The sequence below is a fragment of the Hippopotamus amphibius genome, chromosome 5, assembly GCF_030028045.1.
Source record: "Hippopotamus amphibius kiboko isolate mHipAmp2 chromosome 5, mHipAmp2.hap2, whole genome shotgun sequence".
Taxonomy (NCBI): domain Eukaryota; kingdom Metazoa; phylum Chordata; class Mammalia; order Artiodactyla; family Hippopotamidae; genus Hippopotamus; species Hippopotamus amphibius.
Genome location: NC_080190.1, coordinates 11,049,214 through 11,068,804, shown reverse-complemented (window position 1 = coordinate 11,068,804; position 19,591 = coordinate 11,049,214). Strand labels below are relative to the sequence as shown.

At 37.1% G+C, this 19,591-nt stretch overlaps 1 protein-coding gene across 7 annotated transcripts in view; it reads right to left on the bottom strand.

The window, feature by feature from the left end:
- The window catches only part of ATE1 (arginyltransferase 1), a 157,358-nt gene that overhangs the window by 127,762 nt on the left and 10,005 nt on the right, over nt 1-19,591 (bottom strand). For 2 of the 7 annotated variants that reach the window (XM_057734478.1, XM_057734483.1), the window contains exons 3-8: nt 17,518-17,580; nt 13,210-13,313; nt 11,041-11,295; nt 3,582-3,811; nt 1,806-1,934; nt 770-898 (exon numbers count right to left, since the gene is read on the bottom strand). In XM_057734478.1, coding sequence (XP_057590461.1) covers nt 770-898; nt 1,806-1,934; nt 3,582-3,811; nt 11,041-11,295; nt 13,210-13,313; nt 17,518-17,580 — 910 coding nt within the window. The remainder of the gene's footprint in view (nt 1-769; nt 899-1,805; nt 1,935-3,581; nt 3,812-11,040; nt 11,296-13,209; nt 13,314-17,517; nt 17,581-19,591) is intronic. The other 5 variants (XM_057734485.1, XM_057734481.1, XM_057734479.1 and 2 more) reach the window with 4 other exon arrangements.

Below are 19,591 nucleotides of genomic sequence, written 5' to 3'. Positions count from 1 at the left end.
TCAGCAGGTCTGAGGGGAGACCTGAGATTCCGCATTCCCGATGATGCTGATGCTGTTGGTCTGCAGACTATACTTTAACTAGAAAGGCCCTGGGAGACCCAGAAGTCAGCCTTCTCTCAGAGAACATGCAGCATTAACTCCTGCCTTATTAATCATCTCTTTTAAGCTAACACACTGTGTCATTAAAAAAAGAAAAAAATCAAAACTTTAATCCTTCTGCTTCTGTTGGCAGCTCTCTTCCAAAAATCTCACTGTCCAACTGTGGAAAGTATGCAATCTCTCATTCACCTAAACATCTCCAGCTGGAAAACAGAGGCCCTCAATAAATGCCTGTTAAATGATGCTCTATATAACCTCAACATAGTCAGTTTTTTCCCACAGGCTTGTTGTTAAGATATACTTGTTTATTGGTCCATCTTTCCCATCTGATCATCAATTCCTTGAAGGCAGAGACTCCTCCCTGTGTGCTGTGGCACCGTCTGGCACACAAAGAGCACCCAGTGACGTCTGCCATCTTAGCCCCATGACTGACATATAGACATGCTACGCTCAGGTTCCTGGAGAGAACACTGAGTAAGAACATATCCTTTTTTCTGAGGGATTTAAAATGATCACACGTATGACTTGTTTCCACAAAAGTTCAGTGATACACACTGCAAGGATTATCAGCTCCACTTAACAGAAAAGAAAATGGTATAAGATGGTTATATATTATGCTTCTTCACAGACTACCTCGTCAAGACAGGAAAAAACGTTTAGCGAAAGGTACCTCGGTCTTGCCACATTCATCGGGCGGATCCTGGTGGATGGCCATTTGATACTTGACATATAAAGAAAATGACTGGCTGAAGGACGACTTGAACTCTGGGTCCTCAAAGGAGACAGGTACTAACCTCACCTTCAGAGCAAGGAAAATACAAGCAAATGCTATTGAAACATCTCTACCTGATGATACGCTTCTGAAGGTGAGGCTAGAGTAATATCTCCGCAAATTCACTTCCAAAGCTCAGCGCTGGAATTTTCAATAAAATGAATAAACTTTGGAACAGGCTGACTAGCACAGAGCCTGAGGCACGAACTTTATACCAACATTTATGAAAAATTTAAACTCACAAGGGCCAGGACAATTTTTCTCTAATTTTATTTTTTTTCTCTATCCACCTATGGTGGTTCTCCGCATACAGCAGAGTCAACACTGTTGCTCATGGTAATTGCCACTACATGTGTCCTCTACTTACATGAAGGCCTTTCAGCTTTCCCCCTTCCAGACTTTTCTTGGGTAATTAGACTGATAAAATTATAAGCATGAGGACTTCAGTTAAAACGTTCTACTATCTTACTTTTCTAGTCCCACTCAGTTGTGTATGGGTAGTACATCAACAAAGAGTAATAGAGCTGTTATGAACTTTCTACACATGACTTTTAAATGGAGATAAAGCATATTAACTGTGTGTGCAAAGTATGCCTACCATAAAAATAGGGTTTTTTTTTTACTTTTTTTCTCATAAATAGTTTAACTTAGAGATTTCACTAAGTCTTAAATGCACCTAAACGTAGGAATTTTAAATAGAGATACTTCATTTTACTTTCCATTTTGAAATTATACATGAAAGGCACTTAACATGGCATGAGGTAAACTCTGCACTTTCACAATGTCCATTATCCCACAATCCTATCTCTTTGCAGATATACTGCAAACTGAATATAAATAAAATGTACCACAAATAAACCAACAATTCACACAGGGATATCAAATAGAGGGGAAGGTTGCGTTTGTACAGAAACATTGCACTTGGCCTGCTGACCTGGCTCACAGTTGGTTTATCAGGTGGGTCCTTGTGAACAACCATCTGGTAACGTTTATAGACCTGGTAAGACTCCTGAAATGTGGCTCTGAACTGAGAACTTGGTGGAGATGATCTCACCACCCTCACCTTCAGAAGGAGTTAAAAAACAATGTTCATTAATTCATTTATTTATTCCATGGGATATGCATTAACAGTTATTCCCACCCAAAAAAAACCCCCAAGAGTTCCAATACAAATATTAAAAGCATAAGCATGTAACAGTAATATTTTAACATTAAAAATCAACCAGTTAGTAAATAAAGAAAAAAAGTTATTTCTCCAAGTTATAGACTCATTAAGAAGGCAAAGGATCCTGTCCGAATTCTAAGACTAAGCTCTTAGACTGACTGAGTTATGTAGGACTGCCTCTATGGTAACACAGTAGAGTACTTCTGGCACTCAAGACACAGACACAAATAATAGGTGTACACAACTTTATATTAGGTGTACACAACTTTATATTAGGTGTACACAATTCACCTTCAATAAAACAATCCAAAAGACTGAAAACATGAATATATTTTTTGGACACTTTCATGCATCATTAACTCTAAATCTACAATTTTTTATATGAGTGTAAAAGACAGCCCTCAAAAAGTGTCCCTATTTCATAGCCTAGTTTAAAATGAAGCCTCTAAAGTCAGATTTCCTTTACTCAAATCTTAAAGTCACCATTTTAGTCAAGTAAATAAATTAACCTCTCTGTGCCTTAGTTTCCTCATATGTAAAATAAGGCTGCATTAAATGCAGTAACTGTACATAGTAATAGCTAACACTTACTTTAACATTATTTACTAACCAGTTAAAATATGTTAGCAAAACAATATAAAACACAACATCAAATGCAATATAATAAAAGGCGTAATTGGAAACCTCTCGTCTGTGCCATGAGGAGGAGTTGTTCTCATGAGAGTGACACCCAGGGGATAACAACACTCTATCCATCCTGGGCAGCATTACATTAAAAAAGTAAAAGCTGCCTCTGCTGAAGAACTGTTACAGCAGGTGTGCTTGGTGCCTGAACACGTTACCATTTGATCAAAAGATAAAAGACTTTTGATAAAATATTTTACGTAGTACGCTCCATTCTCCTTACAATTTAGGAAGGACAAAGTCAATACCAAAACAGAGTAGCCAAGGAAGACTTCACCTGAATATAAATCAATTTGGGAAAAATAAGAGGAATACTCTAAAAGTAGTCGCACTATGCCTAATTTGGTTTGGGGGAATTAATGAGAGGATTATAGTAGTGCATTTGGGACTGTTTACTTAATTCCTAACTGCTGGCTTGCATACGTAATACCATTTGTTGCCTTGATCAAGATCAGAATATGAGAATAGATGAAACAGTGATTTACTTACTGTGATCTATTCTCCTTCACTATCTAAACCAAAGCTGCCAAAAATGAAATTTTAAATAGTATTTTTAATTTTTCACTCTAACCACTAAATTTCAATCAAGGGATACAAAAAGACCGAGTACCTTAAATAATAACATGCTAAAACTAGAATTTTCACAACTTTAGTAGCCAATTGCCTACTTTTTTAAATAAAAAATTAAAAAAAAAGGTTTTTCTCAAGTAGCAATTAACTTAGTAAATATAAATGCCACTCCATCCCAATTCACTTTAATTTTCCATTATATAAACAGCAAAATATCAACTGTATGATCTCAAGTGAAAAGAAACAAAATATCTAACAAAAAAACAAACAGAAAAACACCCTCCAAAGTACCTCTAACTTGTGTGATGCATTCTCCGGTAAAGATTCAAAAATTAAATCCTCAAGTGACTTGGGCTGGTTGGATTTAGCCTTTGGTGGCAACAAAGAGGATGGCTGACACTGAGCCTGGAAACTCTCCAGCTCTCCACCTGGGTTCTGCTGCATGAGTTTTAGCCTTTTCCTTTCTTTCCGGATTTCCTTTGCTTTTCGACATGGAGGCTTACTCAAATCTGCCCCTTTGCCTAAAAAAGAATTTCAAAATATTAGACCAATCACATTTGGTCCTAGAAATATTTTTTTAAAGTCTCAAAGGTTCTACAAAATCAGTCCAAAGAGTTCCAACTGTTGGGTGAGCTTTGGGTAGATGTTTCAGGGCCTCATGGTGTAGACCAGTTAAGTTGAACTTTAAATTCTACCTTAGAAGAAAAACTCCCAGAGAAAGTAAATAGTAACAGAAACTTTTCAGGCAGCTCTTACTGTTGAAAAAATTTTTTCTTTTCAATATTCATCCACTTCTCTGCCTTTGTAAAAAGAACATAATCAAATACCTTTTGCTTCACAACACTGCTGTCTCCAGCGCATTTCTGAGGGACATTTCCCTGAAACCTAAGCATTTATCACTGCTGACAGAGATAAATGCTTAGGAATCAGGTGTAAACGAAGACCGATCCCAGAACATACTCTGGTAGGTTTTTTTTTTTAATGAAAAAATATCCTTGCTTAGTTCAAGATATTTGTGTCCTTCTCCATCTAACTGAGGGTCTCATTAGTCTGGCTCCAATTAAGAGTTTTGTTTTAATTAAAAGAGCAAATATCAAACTGATAACCCTTTAAAATATAAGAACTTTTACTATTATAAACCACAAATTTTAGTGAGTACTCTTTAATGAAGGAAGTTGTTTTCAAGGAATCTACCCCAAGAAAATCACAAGAGAGGCAAATAATGAACACAAATGAAAACCTCAAACTAATCTAAATGCCCAATTATAGAGTAATCACACAATTGTAAAAATAAGCAACAGAATAGCAAACAGCCATTTTAAATGCTTCAGAAATTTCAGGGGATTTGTCATTATTGAATGTTAAAACATTATGTATAAATATATACAATTAAAATATTTAGGAAAAAACCTGTAAAGAAATATACCACCGTGTTAACAGTCATTTTACTTGGGTTTAGAAATAAAGGATTTTCTTTTTTTTTTTTTTTGTAGTGTTCTCTTTTCTCCAATTTTTCTAATACTAAACATAACTTTGTAATTTTTTTTTAAAAGCTATTAATGAAATAAAGAAAAAAATGCTTTTTTTTTTTTTTTTCTAAATTTAGGATCCTGAAACAGTACTCACAAATCACATAAAAGTCAACTTTACAGAGAAGAAAATTAAGACCTAGAGTGTTAAGGGGCTTGTCAGAGACCAAGACCTGGTCAGAAGAAACTAATTTGATGAAAAAATAGTGATAGTGAGACCAGATTATAATACAACTTCACTAACATGTTTTCCAACTAAAAACAAAATTTACCTATTAAAAAAAAGCTTTGAATAAGTCTAATAAACCAATAACAAAAAACAAATTCTATAATTAGCCATCATTCTGTTGCCTTAGCAAATTCATTTTCTTTGGCCAGGGAATGTGTCTTTTCTCAAATTTGTCCTGAGAGATACAACAGCACATTGGTCAAGAACACACACTCTGACATGGGCTACCTGAGGTCAGCTCTGTCACACCTGGCTAGACGACCTTGGGCATGTTTCCTTACATGTACAAGAAAGATAATAACCAGTCCTAACTGTGGAGTTCCTAAGGATTAAATGAGTGAACGCGTGTGCATAAAAGCATATCCATTGTTCAATTAAGGGTCATCTATTTTATTAACTATTATATGTAACACCAATACCTAAAACAATGTGTCACCTATATAGCCATCCGGTAACTGGTACTAAGGAAAAATACCTGCACTTTCTAATAGTTACTCAAAATTACATTCCCTATCAAAGTTTTAAAATTATGAACAAATTATGAAATTATCTAAAGTAAACTGAGAAACAACTTTTCAGTATTTTAATGAAAGACTACCTACGTCATCTTTACACTAATTAATTCACTGGACTAAGCAATCCTTACCATGGTTGTTTCACACTACATTTATGTCCTATCACACTGCAAACTGCAATGGACAGCAAATTAGGATTTCAGTTTATTTAGAGGATACAGTTTTCCCCAAATCAATACATTCCTTCAGCAGAATGAAAATAGATCATCAGTATAAAGTCAGTACACCACACCAACCCTATATCCACGGAGGTTCAAACTACTACAGAATCCTAGATTAGTCCCAAGTGTTTTTAACAGAATTCAGTAGATAGACCTAAATAATTTCTTATTAAGTTCAAGGAAATATGCTTTTAATACTGTTTAAATAAAATGAAAATAGTTTCCAGAGAAAATCCAAAGATTTCTATATTTTAAAAGAATAGCCTCACACTCTTAATGAGAAATGTCCTAAGAGGGAAAAAAACAAAAAAAAATTTAAATGTTTCAGTAACCACACTGCTGGAAGTAAGGTTAGTATTATAATTCTAAAACTATTGTGTAACGTGGGATGAAGCAATGCATACCTGTGATAGTACAATCTAATACCACCATCCCCCATGTCCTTGAGAACTACCTTTCTCAGTGCAGAAGAAACAAGAGACAAATGTGAAACAAAAAAGAGTAAATTACTATAGTCCTGAATTTGAACTGAAAATATCAACATGAACTCATGAACTCTTAAGCCTATTCACTGAACTAGAAAAACAATGACCAAGCCACTAGCAATAATGGCCTCCTCTAATCTAGTTTGTTATCTACAAGTACCATTTCCCATCAAAAGGGACCAGGACTCCTTGAAGAAATGGCTGTACAAGATGATCCAGGAGCATCATGTCGTATTAGGCAGCAAGGAAACTGTCAAGACTACTATGACTGTATCAAAGACTCAGAAGCAACTTAGAGAAGCTCCCATAGGAGCAAAGAATTATAACTCAGCAAACGTGTTTAGATCCATGAGTTCACAATGATACCAAAAATAAAAAATAAAAAAATTAATTGGTCACTGTTAGAATATATTATTTTGAAGAATGGAAAATAAAATGCAAGAATCAAGAATTTATCTAATGGGAAGCAAATGGACGAAGGGGATGTACTCTTTAAAGAAGTATTCCAGTCAGTAAATAAAGAATGAATGATACAATATCTAACAGATTGATGGATTTAAACATTGACCACCTATGGCTATTAGCACTAAGAAAAAAAAAAAAAAGGCACCCAGACATTATATGTCTCTGGAAACAACAGCCCACCACTCATGAAGTAATGCTCAAATCCTTACGAATCCTCAAGTGAATAATTTGAACTTGAATCTGATTTAAGACTTGCCTCCCTCCAAAAAACAAAAACAAGCAATAATTTAATCTTGAATCTGATCAAGGTGCTAGGTCAACTATCAATTTACAGGTGGGCAGAAGAACATGTTAAAATGCACTGCAGATGTAATGGGTTAAATACAGAGAGCAGAACCAACAACCCCGAACAAACAACCCAGTTTCTCCAACAAATAAACAACAAATTAAAAAGTGACAGGGATGGGGCTTCCTAGGTGGCGCAGTGGTTAAGAATCCGCCTGCCAATGCAGGGGACATGGGCTCAATCCCTGCTCCAGGAAGATCCCACGTGCCGCAGAGCAACTAAGCCCATGCGCCACAACTATTGAGCCTGTGCTTTAGAGCCCGTGAGCCACAACTATTGAGCCCATGTGCTCCAACTACTGAAGCCCACGTGCCTAGAGCCTGTGCTCCGCAACAAGAGAAGCCACAGAAATGAGGAGCCCGCGCACCACAATGAAGAGTAGCCCCCACTCACCGCAACTAAAAAAAATCCCGCACACAGCAAAAAAGACCCGACACGGCCAATAAAAAAAACAAATAAATAAAAAGTGACAGGGATGAAATAGGGACCCATAAATCTAAAGAGATTTTTTTAAATTTATCATCCTATTACAATATGTGGATATTATCTGGATCACAAGGCAAACAAATGCTTAAAAATTACAACTTTAAATAATAGATATTCAGCAACATCAAGGAATTCTACTTGGGTGCAATAATGGTATTGTGAATATGTTTTTTAAAGTACTTAGCTTTTAGAAATGCATTCTGAAATATAGGATGACATAATGTATGGAATTTCCTTCAATACCGTACCAGAAGGGGGAACTGGATATGAATACAGAAGAGTGGCAATCATGTCAAAAACAATAGACAAACAAGCTAATAGAAAAAGAGATCAGATTCGTGGTCAAGGGGGAGACTAGATGAAGGCAAGTCAAAAGGTATAAATTTCCAGTTATAAGATAAATAAGCATCGATACCTGGGATCTAATGTACAGCACGATAAATATAATTAACACTGCTGTATGTTATATATGAAAGCTGTTAAGAGAATAAATCCTGAGTTCTTTTCACATGAAAAAAAATTTTTTTCTATTTCTTTAACTTCCTACCCATCTGAGATGATGAGTACTAAATTTATTGCTATAATCACTTCATGATGTAAGTCAAATCATTATGCTGTACACCTTAGACTTATCCAGTGCTGTATTTCAATTATATCCCAACAAAACTAGAAGAAAAAAAGAGTGGCCATCATGAGTCAATAATTGTTTTAAATGAGGGTAGGGTACATGGAAATTCGTTACAATATTCAGTCTACATTTGTCTGAAATTCTTCAAAATGAAGGTTTTACAAAGTAATTTTTATAATAAAAATAAAGCTAGTATACAAACTGACCTTATTACTGACTATATTACCAAAAGCAATTTACAGATTCAATGCAATCTCCATCAAATTACCAATGGCATTTTTCACAGAACTAGAACAAGAAATTTTACCATTTGTATGGAAACGCAAAAGACCCCGAATCGCCAAAGCAATCTTGAGAAGGAAAGACAGAGTTGGGGGAACCAGGCTTCCCGACTTCAGGCTATACTACAAGGCCTCAGTGATCAAGACAGTATGGTACTGGCACAAAAACAGAAATATAGATCAATGGAACAGGATAGAAAGCCCAGAGATAAACTACGGTCAACTAATCTATGACAAAGGAGGCAAGGATATACAATGGAGAAAAGGCAGCCTCTTCAGTAAGTGGTGCTGGGAAAACTGGACAGCTACATGTAAAAGAACGGAATTAGAACACTTCCTAACACCATACACAAAAATAAACTCAAAATGGATTAAAGACCTAAATGTAAGGCCAGACACTACACAACTCCTAGAGGAAAACATAGGAAGAACACTCTTTGACGTAAATAACAGCAAGATCTTTTCTGATCCACCCCCTAGAATAATGGAAATAAAAACAAAAATAAATAAGTGGGACCTAATGAAACTTCAAAGCTTCTGCACAGCAAAGGAAACTATAAGCAAGATGAAAAGACAACCCTCAGAATGGGAAAAATTATTTGCAAACGAATCAACAAAGGACTAATCTCCAAAATATATAAACAGTTCATCCAGCTCAATATCAAAAAAACAAACAACCCAATCAAAAAATGGGCAGAAGACCTAAATAGGCATTTCTCCAAAGAAGACATACAGATGGCCAAGAGGCAAATGAAAAGCTGCTCAACATCACTAATTATTAGAGAAATGCAAATCAAAACTACAATGAGGTATCACCTCACACCGGTTAGAATGGGCATCATCAGAAAATCGACAAACAGTAAATGCTGGAGAGGGTGTGGCGAAAAAGGAACGCTCTTGCATTGCTGGTGGGAATGTAAATTGATACAGCCACTATGGAAAAAGAGTATGGAGGTTCCTTGCAAAACTAAAACTAGAACTACCATATGACGCAGCAATCCCACTACTGGGCATATATCCAGAGAACACCATAATTCAAAAAGACACATGCACTCCAATGTTCAATGCAGCACTATTTACAATAGCCAGGACATGGAAGCAACCTAAATGTCCATCAACAGATGAATGGATAAAGAAGATGTGGTACATACATACAATGGAATATTACTCAGCTGTAAAAAGCAATGAAACTGGGACATTTTTAGAGACATGGATGGACCTAGAGACTGTCATACAGAGTGAAGTGAGTCAGAAAGAGAAAAATATTGTATATTAACACATATATGTGGACTATAGAAAAATGGTACAAATCAACCGGTTTGCAAGGCAGAAATAGAGACACAGATGTAGAGAACAAACATATGGACACCAAGTGGGGAAAGCGGGGAGGGTTGGGGGGGGAATGAATTGGGAGATTGGGATACCAAATTGTATACTCTAAATATATGCAGTTTATGGTAAAGAAAAATTAAAAAAAATTTTAAAAATGATAATAAAAAATAAATAAAACTAGTATACAAACTGACCTTAATGCCCAAGAGAGTAAGAGTTGAAAGAAATTATCTAAACCATTCAAAATATTTTATTGGACTATTCTTATCAATTAGGATGAAATCTCAGACCAACAATTTACATGCCATGAAATCTTTACATTAAAAAAAAAACTATTCAATAAAAATGCAAAGTTTTCTGTGCTTTAACACATGTAACTTATAATATAAACAAAAAACTAAAATAATACTAAAAAAATCTCTCCCTTGGATTACTTTGTATAAATAAATGTAAGAACAAATCCAAGAACTGAAGCATAACTATGCAAATTGACATTTAATGAAATAGTTCTGCAAGTCATACATACATGTGCACATACATATAGTAAACCCATTTAATGTTGATAAGTCTTCTAAGACTAATTCTTTTATAAGTGATGATACAGAAAGAGGTCTCACCGTATTAAAGGTGAAATTAAATATAAAAATGTAGAAATTTTTTTCTTTTTTGGGCTGCATAGCTTGTGGGATCTCAGTTCCCCGACCAGGGACTGAATCCAGGCCATGTCAGTGAGAGTTCAGAATCCTAACCACTAGGCAACCAGGAACTCCCTGGAAATTTTTTTTTTAATCTGGAAATTTTCAAACTAAAATTAATTTTGATTACATAGAAAAATCTAATGATAAACGGAAGAATTTTTAAATGACTATATTTTGGACAACTGTATCTAAAATTTACTTTGTCTCACTTAACACTGAAAATAAAAATGTTTAGCACCATACCTTCTCACTGACAAAACTTTGATACTCAAGCCTCTTCAGGTAGTAAAAAGAAATGGAACTCTTTTAAAATGTCTGTGTTAGGGGATAGTAAGGTTATTATTTCAGGCTTTTTAAACGATTTGTTCATCTAAATCCAGGTAATAACAAGGTGTATAAAACAGGGATCTATTACAGATTTCATGAGTAATTCACTTTTTTAGCTCATGAGAGGGCCCAGGGATTACAATGTCTCAAGCACAAAGAAAATCATTTAATATGACTTTAATGTGGCCTGATAACAAACTTTCCCTACCTGGCTGAGGAACTGTATGTACTTTAACTGAATGTGACGGTTCACCAGAGCCCAACTTCTCTTCCATATCCTGTGACTGGGTTAATTCATTCCATTCTTCCTTCTTTGGGCTCTTTGCTTTCTTCTTCTCTTCACTCTCTAAGCTCTCTTTGAGGTCATCACTGAGCGTTTTAAGGTCACACTGTATATCCAATTTATTTATTAATGCAAAGTCTCCAGCCACAGCATCCTCCATGGTGGGCTCCATGGGCTCATCTATAAACCAAAAGAAATCAGTCCATCAGCCAAGCCATTTGACACAATTAAGATTCACATAGGGAAAAAATGCCCCTCTTTTATCCAATGTGGTAGAGCCTACTGAATGTCCACCAAATCCATTCTCCCATCTTCCAAAGTCAGGGCTATGGTTAAGACTTGCGCCTCGACAAGGGAACGCACCAGCCCCTCCACGAGTTATAGCCAAGCTCCCGCCAATGGAACAGAACCAAACGGACATGTTCAATTCTGACTAATGTGTTTTAAAGGAAATTTGTGATGCTGAACTTCCACCTCTTCCCCTCCCCACTGGCTGGATCAGTAAAAGCCAGAGCAACCTTGGAAATCACATGTTGAACAGAGTCCCAGAATGGCTTGGGGCGGGAGGGGGCGGGGTACAGGAGCAGGGCTGCAGGCCAACCTGGAACACCCACACTGGACTATCACATGAGGGATGAAACAGACTTCTATCATTTTTTAGTCATTGTATTTTGGTGTCTCTTTGTTACAGCTGTTTAGTCTCTTAGCCTAATGAGTACATCACTCCTATGAATTAAGTTCCAAACATAAGTAATTCAGAAGCCTACAAGTCAAGTAAGAAGCAAAACGTAAAAGCTGCATAAAAGAAACAGGCAACCCTCAATTTACAAATGGACAGCATCCTCAAAACTTACCTGAGTATTAATTTTAGAAACTCAGAACATGATTCCCGGCTGCTGAAAAAAATTTTATACTGACTTACCAAGAAAATCTGTTTAACCTTTAAGGTTATATACCGACAATACTAAACAGAGCTACACCAAAATTCTGATGTTTCCAATATGACCCAGAGCCTCTTTTGTTGCCCCCGGCTCTGTCCAGTCTGCTCCAAGTTGTCCTGAATTATGCTCTTTTAAGGACAGAGCATGAGGGCAAAGAACATACCTGTTTTGCTGGCCTCTGTATCTCCAGTGCTTAAAAGAGGGACTAGGACACTGTAGGCATTCAAAACATACTTGGGGAATGAATTAACAAGCTAAGACTGGGGTGGGAGGCTCCCAGGGTTAGGCATTTCCTATGGCAGAAGTGAGAAAGAGCTCTAAGAATGGTGGCATTCCCAAATCTGTGGTCATGTATTAGGTAGTGTCTGCAGGAAAATGTTCAAAAAAAAAAAAAAAAAGGCAGCAAAAACACTGAGAAAAACTGAAAAAGCAAAGTATCTATAACCCAAGTTAATCAGGGGCTTCCTAGGTGGCGCAGTGGTTAAGAATCCGCCTGCCAATGCAGAGGTCACGGGTTCGATCCCAGCTCCAGGAAGATCCCACATGCCACGGAGCAACTAAGCCCGTGTGCCCAAAAAAAAAAAAACAAAACAAAACCCAAGTTAATTAAATGTTGCTAATTATCTTTTAGGAAATTCACTCGCAATTCAAAATTCATCAGAAAATAAGACACAACTTCAGGCAACATAATTTACTGAAAACCTTACTCAAACATGAAAACTCTGAGCTTTACTCAGCATTGTAAATGATTATGCAGTCTTGTGTAAGTTGGATATAAGCACCTATTTCTCCAGAGACAGTATCACTTTCTATTTACTTCATAAGGATACTATCAGGATCAAATAAAATTAAGAGTTCTCAAAGAACTGTGAAAACTAAAATTTCAATAAACTCCAGGAAATCCCATCTTTAAAACGGTCCTTTCTTCTTCCCCAGCTAGACTTTCCCTGGCATATATTCCCCATATCCTTGATGTGGGGGCCAGCGGTAATAGCCACAGCAGTGCTAAGGGCAGTCATCATCACGACAGTAACAGCAGTACCTGACTGTAGTGGGACCTCCTTCCCCTATCTAAGAAATGACTCAAAGTGAGAACCTTGGAAAGAAACATCTATTTAAGGTAAATAGTTTTTAGATCCCCATCTCATCTTACCCTTACAATTTCCTTTTGAAATTTCCCCTTTAGCCAGAAATTTCAACATTTTTTTCAAAACCTTCTTGTGAGATTTTGATGGCTGAAACTGTAAAGGTCGGCACCTAGGAAAGCAAAATAAATATTTAAAAAGTGAACTCAAACTGTGAAGAAATAAAATCAGTTCTGGATAATAGTACAATGAGGCAAAGCTCATGCTTGGGATTTCTGGGTAAAGATGGGCTTAATATAGCCTCTAATTCCACCCTAAATTCACTAAAATACAGTTAAAGGATTAAAAAAAGAAAAAGATGTGAACCACTAGGAAAAAAAATAATGGGAGAAATGTTGAAAGCTAGAAAGCAGATGTACAAAAGTGCTAACTGACTTAGCAGACCAAAGAAAGTTGAATCCTAAGCCAACAGTGAGAAAAGCCAAAAAGATATCCAATTTTCTCTACATTACCCCTAGAAGTCTCAGGGATACCTTGGGAGATAAGAGTGAAAGTAGGTCTAAAAATAGGAAGATCCCTTCAAAGTCTGTTTTGTTATATATCTGATACTCTCCCCCACTCTGACATTCTTCCGCCACTCTGCACATATGACTCTCTATACAACCCAGCATAAAATTGCAAACTTTCCAGAAAGAGTAAAAATAAGGTCTCTTATGCGAGGGAAACAGGCACAGCTGAAAGGAATGGAAGTGCACTGCAAACAATAAGCTTAAACAGAAGTCTGCATGCTGAATGTTGAGACCTCCATGACCCACTTCTCCAACCTAGCCCTAGAACATCAGCAGAGGATACTTTCTTTGCAGAATGTGATCAGAACTAAAAATACTGACCTCAGATATTCTCCCAAAGAACAGGCTAGCCAGATTACCCTACTTAAAGCCCACAGTAAACAAGACCCACCAGGGTATATAAAATTTCCAGTGGGACACTGGAAGGTTGGAATCACTTAGACACTTGAGAGCCTCTAAAACAAAGATAGGTGCCAAAAACTTGGAGAAAGTAACTTGGAGGATATAGATACAGAGCATACAGGAAGAAGGGAATCTTAAAAAAAATTTAAGAGTCCAAGAAAAAAATCCCTCTTAGAAGTAAAAATATAATAGAAGAAATTAAAAGTTAAACAGAACACAGCAGACTCAGAAAATAAGTTGAGGAAATCTCACAAAAGGAACAGAAAAATGAGAAAAAAAAATTACAGTACCAGTCTAATAGGTCCAACATCTGACTGAATACAGACATTAGAGAAGAGAAAGAAGAAATGGAAAGGAGAGGATCAACAAAATAATACAAGAAAATTTCCCTGAACCAAAGGATATGATAGGAGGAGCCCTTAGATAAGGGCCCCTCAAGTCCATATGCAATGAGTGAAAATAGACTCACTGCCAAACATACTATGAAACATCAGAATATTGAAGACAAAAAAACTTCCAAAGAGAAAGAACACATTTTGGACAAAGGAACAAGAATCTGAATGCCACTGGATGCTCAACAGCAATAAGACAACAATGGAGCAAAGCTTTCAAAATTCTAAAGGAAAATTATTTTCAATCTACACTCCTACAGTGAGCCAAACTGTAAGTTAAGTGTGAGTAGTCAATGAAAACATTTCAGACACACAAAGTCTCAAAAAACTTACCTCTTATGCACTTTTTTCAAGAAGCTATTAGAAGATATGCTTCACTAAAATGAAGAAATAATACAAGAAAGAGAGTTGAAGAGACAAGATCCAAATTGAAACCCAAATAAAGTCCTCAAGATGACAGTAAAAAAGACATCCCAGGATGAGAGTGATGCATCAAGCATAGAGGCAACCTATCCAGATCACTGCACGTCAGAAGATTCCACAAGAGATTTGCATCAAGAAGATAAAAATGATAGAGTACCTGAAGCATCTAAACATACCAAGAGGAAATTTACATCTCTAAGGGAGCATTTCTAGATAAACCGGATATAGATACCTACAAGACTATGCAAACAAAAATGGCAATGATCAACACCAGGGAAAGTAAAAACTTGTGCCGGAAAGGAAAAGTAACCACGGACTACTATGTGGCTGAGCTGGGAAGCCTATTTACACAGTCATAACGAGGTGACTACATCTATCCAAAATGGTAACATTTCTAATTTGGGAAGCTGGGGATAAGGACAAATAGGAGATGGACTGTGACAGAGGAAGAGGGGTGAAATAAAGTTAAATCCTTATCTTTCAAAGAGAGAAGCCCAGAGATGATAGAGAAAACCAATTTGTTAAAACTCAAGTATTATAATTATATAAGTATGTTACCTAAAGATAGAAAGATGAAAAACCAAAAGAATCAGTTAAATGATTTGAAAGTGACTACACCAGGAAACAGAAAATGAGATTGGGAGGGGGGTGATGATTCAGAGGACTGATTATTTTGCAAAATAAGCTTTATAGAACTATTTGATTCTTTAAATCATTAGCATATACAATACTGATAAAAATTAAAATAAAAAAAAACCTCATAGACACAGAAGCTCATCCTCGTTTTTACTCACATACTGGGCAGGTCCTAGCATCTGCCTAACAAGAAGCTAAGTTGCAGGCTAGACCACCTTGCCTTTACATGAGGCCTCACTGCAACCACTATAGCAAACAAAGTACAATAACCAAAAGAATATGCAAAATGACTCCAAAAGATCAACATATAAAATGAAGCTGTATAGAGCAACAATTCAGGACTTCCCTGGCAGTCCAATGGTTAAGACTCTGCGCTCTCAATGCAGGGGTCCCAGGTTTGACCCCTGGTCAGTGAACTAGATCCCGCATTCATGCCGCAACTAAGAGTTCGCACACCACAACTAAAGATCCCGCATGCGGCAATGGAGATCCCGCACTGTAATGAAGATCCCATGTGCCGCAACTAAGACCTGGCGCAGCCAAATAAATAAATAAATAACCAAAAAAAAGGTTCCACTCATGTGTACAGTGTTTAAAAGAAAAGAGGAATAACAATTCAGGAAATGTTTGATTCCATGTAAAATTATAAAATGCAAAAAAAAAGTACATTTCATAATTACTTTGTCTTGCAATGTTAATTGAATTCCTTTTCATAAAGGCAACAAACCTGAAACAGTGCTTTGTATGAGGCAGGCACCCAATAAATTACAGATGCTTTCATCTTTTTCTTTGCCCACTGAAACTGGCCTTTTCAGATGAGATTCTCAGGGTTCAGACCAATCAACTTCAGATTTATTTGAACAGAATCCTAGCCACAATCCAATAATAAACTGTTATCTGAAGGAAAATGACTTCTGTCTTTGAAGATGTCACCACTTCATAACCACTAAAGCTGAAAGAGCTACTCTGTCATTTTATACTAAATGAGATGCTGTCAGCAAACCAGACATCCATCTTTTCTCGTTATTGTACCAGTCCCTTGACCAGTTAGATAAGAGCAAGGATTCTTAACCAGGAATCAGTGAATTTTCAAAGTCAGTGACCACCCTAAAATTAGTATGTTAAATGTTATGTTATTTTTGCCTATAAGCTCCCTGTCTCGTTTTGTTTTGTTTCGCTGCAGAGAGGATCTGCAACTGTCAAGTTCTCGAAACAGTCTACAACCCCAAGAGTGAAGAGTAACTAGGGGAGACAGCTGTGAGGACCAGCCAAGCGAGACGGATACAACTGTGTCTGCTTTTTTATCTAGAGTATACATACACATTGAAACTGAAGACATACCCCTCACAATGTTAACATACTTTCCCTATTTTCTACCAGAAGAAGGGTAAAAGGGAAGCAAAGAGGAGGAAGATGAGGGAGAAGAGAGGGGCGGACCTTCATAATCAGAGAAGAAGGGAAAAATCCTTCCACATTGCGGGGGGCAGTGGGGGGACACAAGGGAAACACAAAACGTTAAGAAAAATCAAGCAAACACTCTGTAGGAAAACAGACTTCTTAGTTTGAGTCTTCCAGTGAAGAAAACTAGACTCTGAATAGATGGAGATTTGTCAAGTAATACACTAGAGAACTGGAAAGCCCTAAGCTAAACTGATAAAAATTTTATATCTATGATTTCAGTATTTGCCAATATTCTCCCAATATTTCATGTATATTGACTAAATTGCTAAACAGTATTTTTTTCATATTATATTTATATCTGACCCAAGCAGTATTATTAAAAGCTACTGATCAGCATATGAATATAGCATCAGTATGTAGAAAAAAACATGTTTGCATTTCTTTATAAAGAATGTCTACCTAGAACAGAAACAGATACTTAAAAAGGCAAGATTCTACTAAAAAATTATACACAATCTTCATATTAATAGAATACATTAATCAAAATTCTTACCTTATTGTGTACTGAGGACAACATGTTTGATTCATGACAGGTTTGTACACATATTTCCCGCTTCTAAAATTATAAAAGTTTTGTTAATTTCGTACACATTTCTCTTATGTAGCAAAGTAGATTAGTACAGGAGTAGAAAATTAACTGGGGTAAAAATCTAATCAACAGTGTAAAAACACACTTAGGTTTAGTTACTTTTCATAAGCTAAATGATCTTGCAACGTGGGTATACCAAGGACCAGAGTCCAGGTTTTTCTTTCCTAAACCTTTATGTATGTACTTCACAGTTAATCAGCTCAACTACCCTCCCATCTGCATCTGCAATCCCTTCCACGCCTCGATCAATCCCTTCCACCCACACCCTCAATACCAAAAGGGCAATCAGAGAAAACTGCCCAGGATGCTGTGCGACTGATGCGTGCTGCTGCCTATGACATCCACACTTGGGGGTTCCATGGGCACCAGCACGATGTACCCCCAAACCAATCTGATCCTTTCCATGCCTTCCAGATTTCCGTTAACGCAGAGTCATGACATTACAAGCTGAATTCTGTCCAGATTTAAACGTGCTCTAGTCCAATCTGACTGGTATCCTTATCAGAAAAGGAAACGACATAAAAAGAAACACTAAACAAAACACTAGGGATGCACACAGGAAGAGAAAGGACCACGTGAGCACACAGCAAGAAGGCAGCCAGGTGCAAACCAAGGAGAGAGGCTTCAGGAAAAAACAAAGCTCTGGAGACCTGGATTTTGGACTTTCAGCCTCCAGAATCATGAGAAAATAAATTTCTCTTGCTCAGGCTGCCCAATCTGTGGTACTTTGTTATGGCAGCCCTAGCAAACACACGTGTTCAGTTCCCGAGCCGAAAACCTGGGAATCCTCCTAGACTCTTCCTTCTAATGCACCTCCATATCCTGCCAGCAAGTGATCTACTTCCAAAATGTCTCATAAATCTATCCCCTCCGATCCATCTCCTAAGCTACAGTCTCAGCTACTGACCATGACGTCGGTCCCCACCATCTCAGATCTGGACACTGCAATAATCTCTGGAACTAATCTTCCTGCCTTCAGAGTCACCCACTCAGATACCTCTCTGCTATCGGAATGATCATTTCCAAATCACAAACTCCATCACTTTTCTCTCTGACATAAAAGCCTTCAATAGCCCCCCTGTACTGTTAAAAAAAAGCAAAATCTCCTTATCATGGCACACAAAGTCCCTCAACACCTGACCTACATCTATCTACATTTTGGGCGTCACTATTACATTTAAGGAAAGCTGTGAAGTTTCATTTACTGTGCTCAATCCCATGACTTCTGGGGAGTACTGGCACAGGGCACTTAATACTGCTCACACTTATGTAAGGAATCTTACCTACATAAAATCACCCACATAAAAATAGCTGCTATAAAAACTTAGCTACCAAAGGCAATGTGTGGACCTTAAGGGAATCCTGATTCAAATAAACCAACCGTAAAAAAATTTTTTTGAGACAAGCAGAAAATCTAATCAAAACTAGGTAACAGGTGACATCAAATAATTATTATTAAATTTGGAAAGTACAGTAATGATATTGTGGCTACGTCAAGAAAGAAAAAAAATCCTTCTCTCTTTGAAATGCATACTTAATATAAGTATAATGACATGATACCTGAAATTTGCTTTAATTTTGTGGGAGGAGGGAAGGGGGAGGAGTATCTTATTCTGCTGGGGCTGCTGTGACAAAATGCCATCGATTGAGTGGCTTGTAAACAACAGAAATTTACTCCTCCATAGTTCTGGAGGTCGGGAAGTCCAAGATCAAGGTGCCAGCAGATGTGATGTCAGGTGAAGACAAGCTTCCTGGCTCACCTTTTCTATGTATCCTCACATGGCAGAAGGGACAAGGGAGCTCTCTGTGGTCTGTTTTATAAGGGCACTAGAATCCCATTCATCCAATCTTCATCCAATCCATCTTCATCCAATCACCTCCCAAAGGCCCTACCTCCAAATACCATAAACTGGGAGTTAGGATTTAACATATGAACTTTGCGGGGGACACCAACATTCAGTCCATTCAAAGGAGCAAG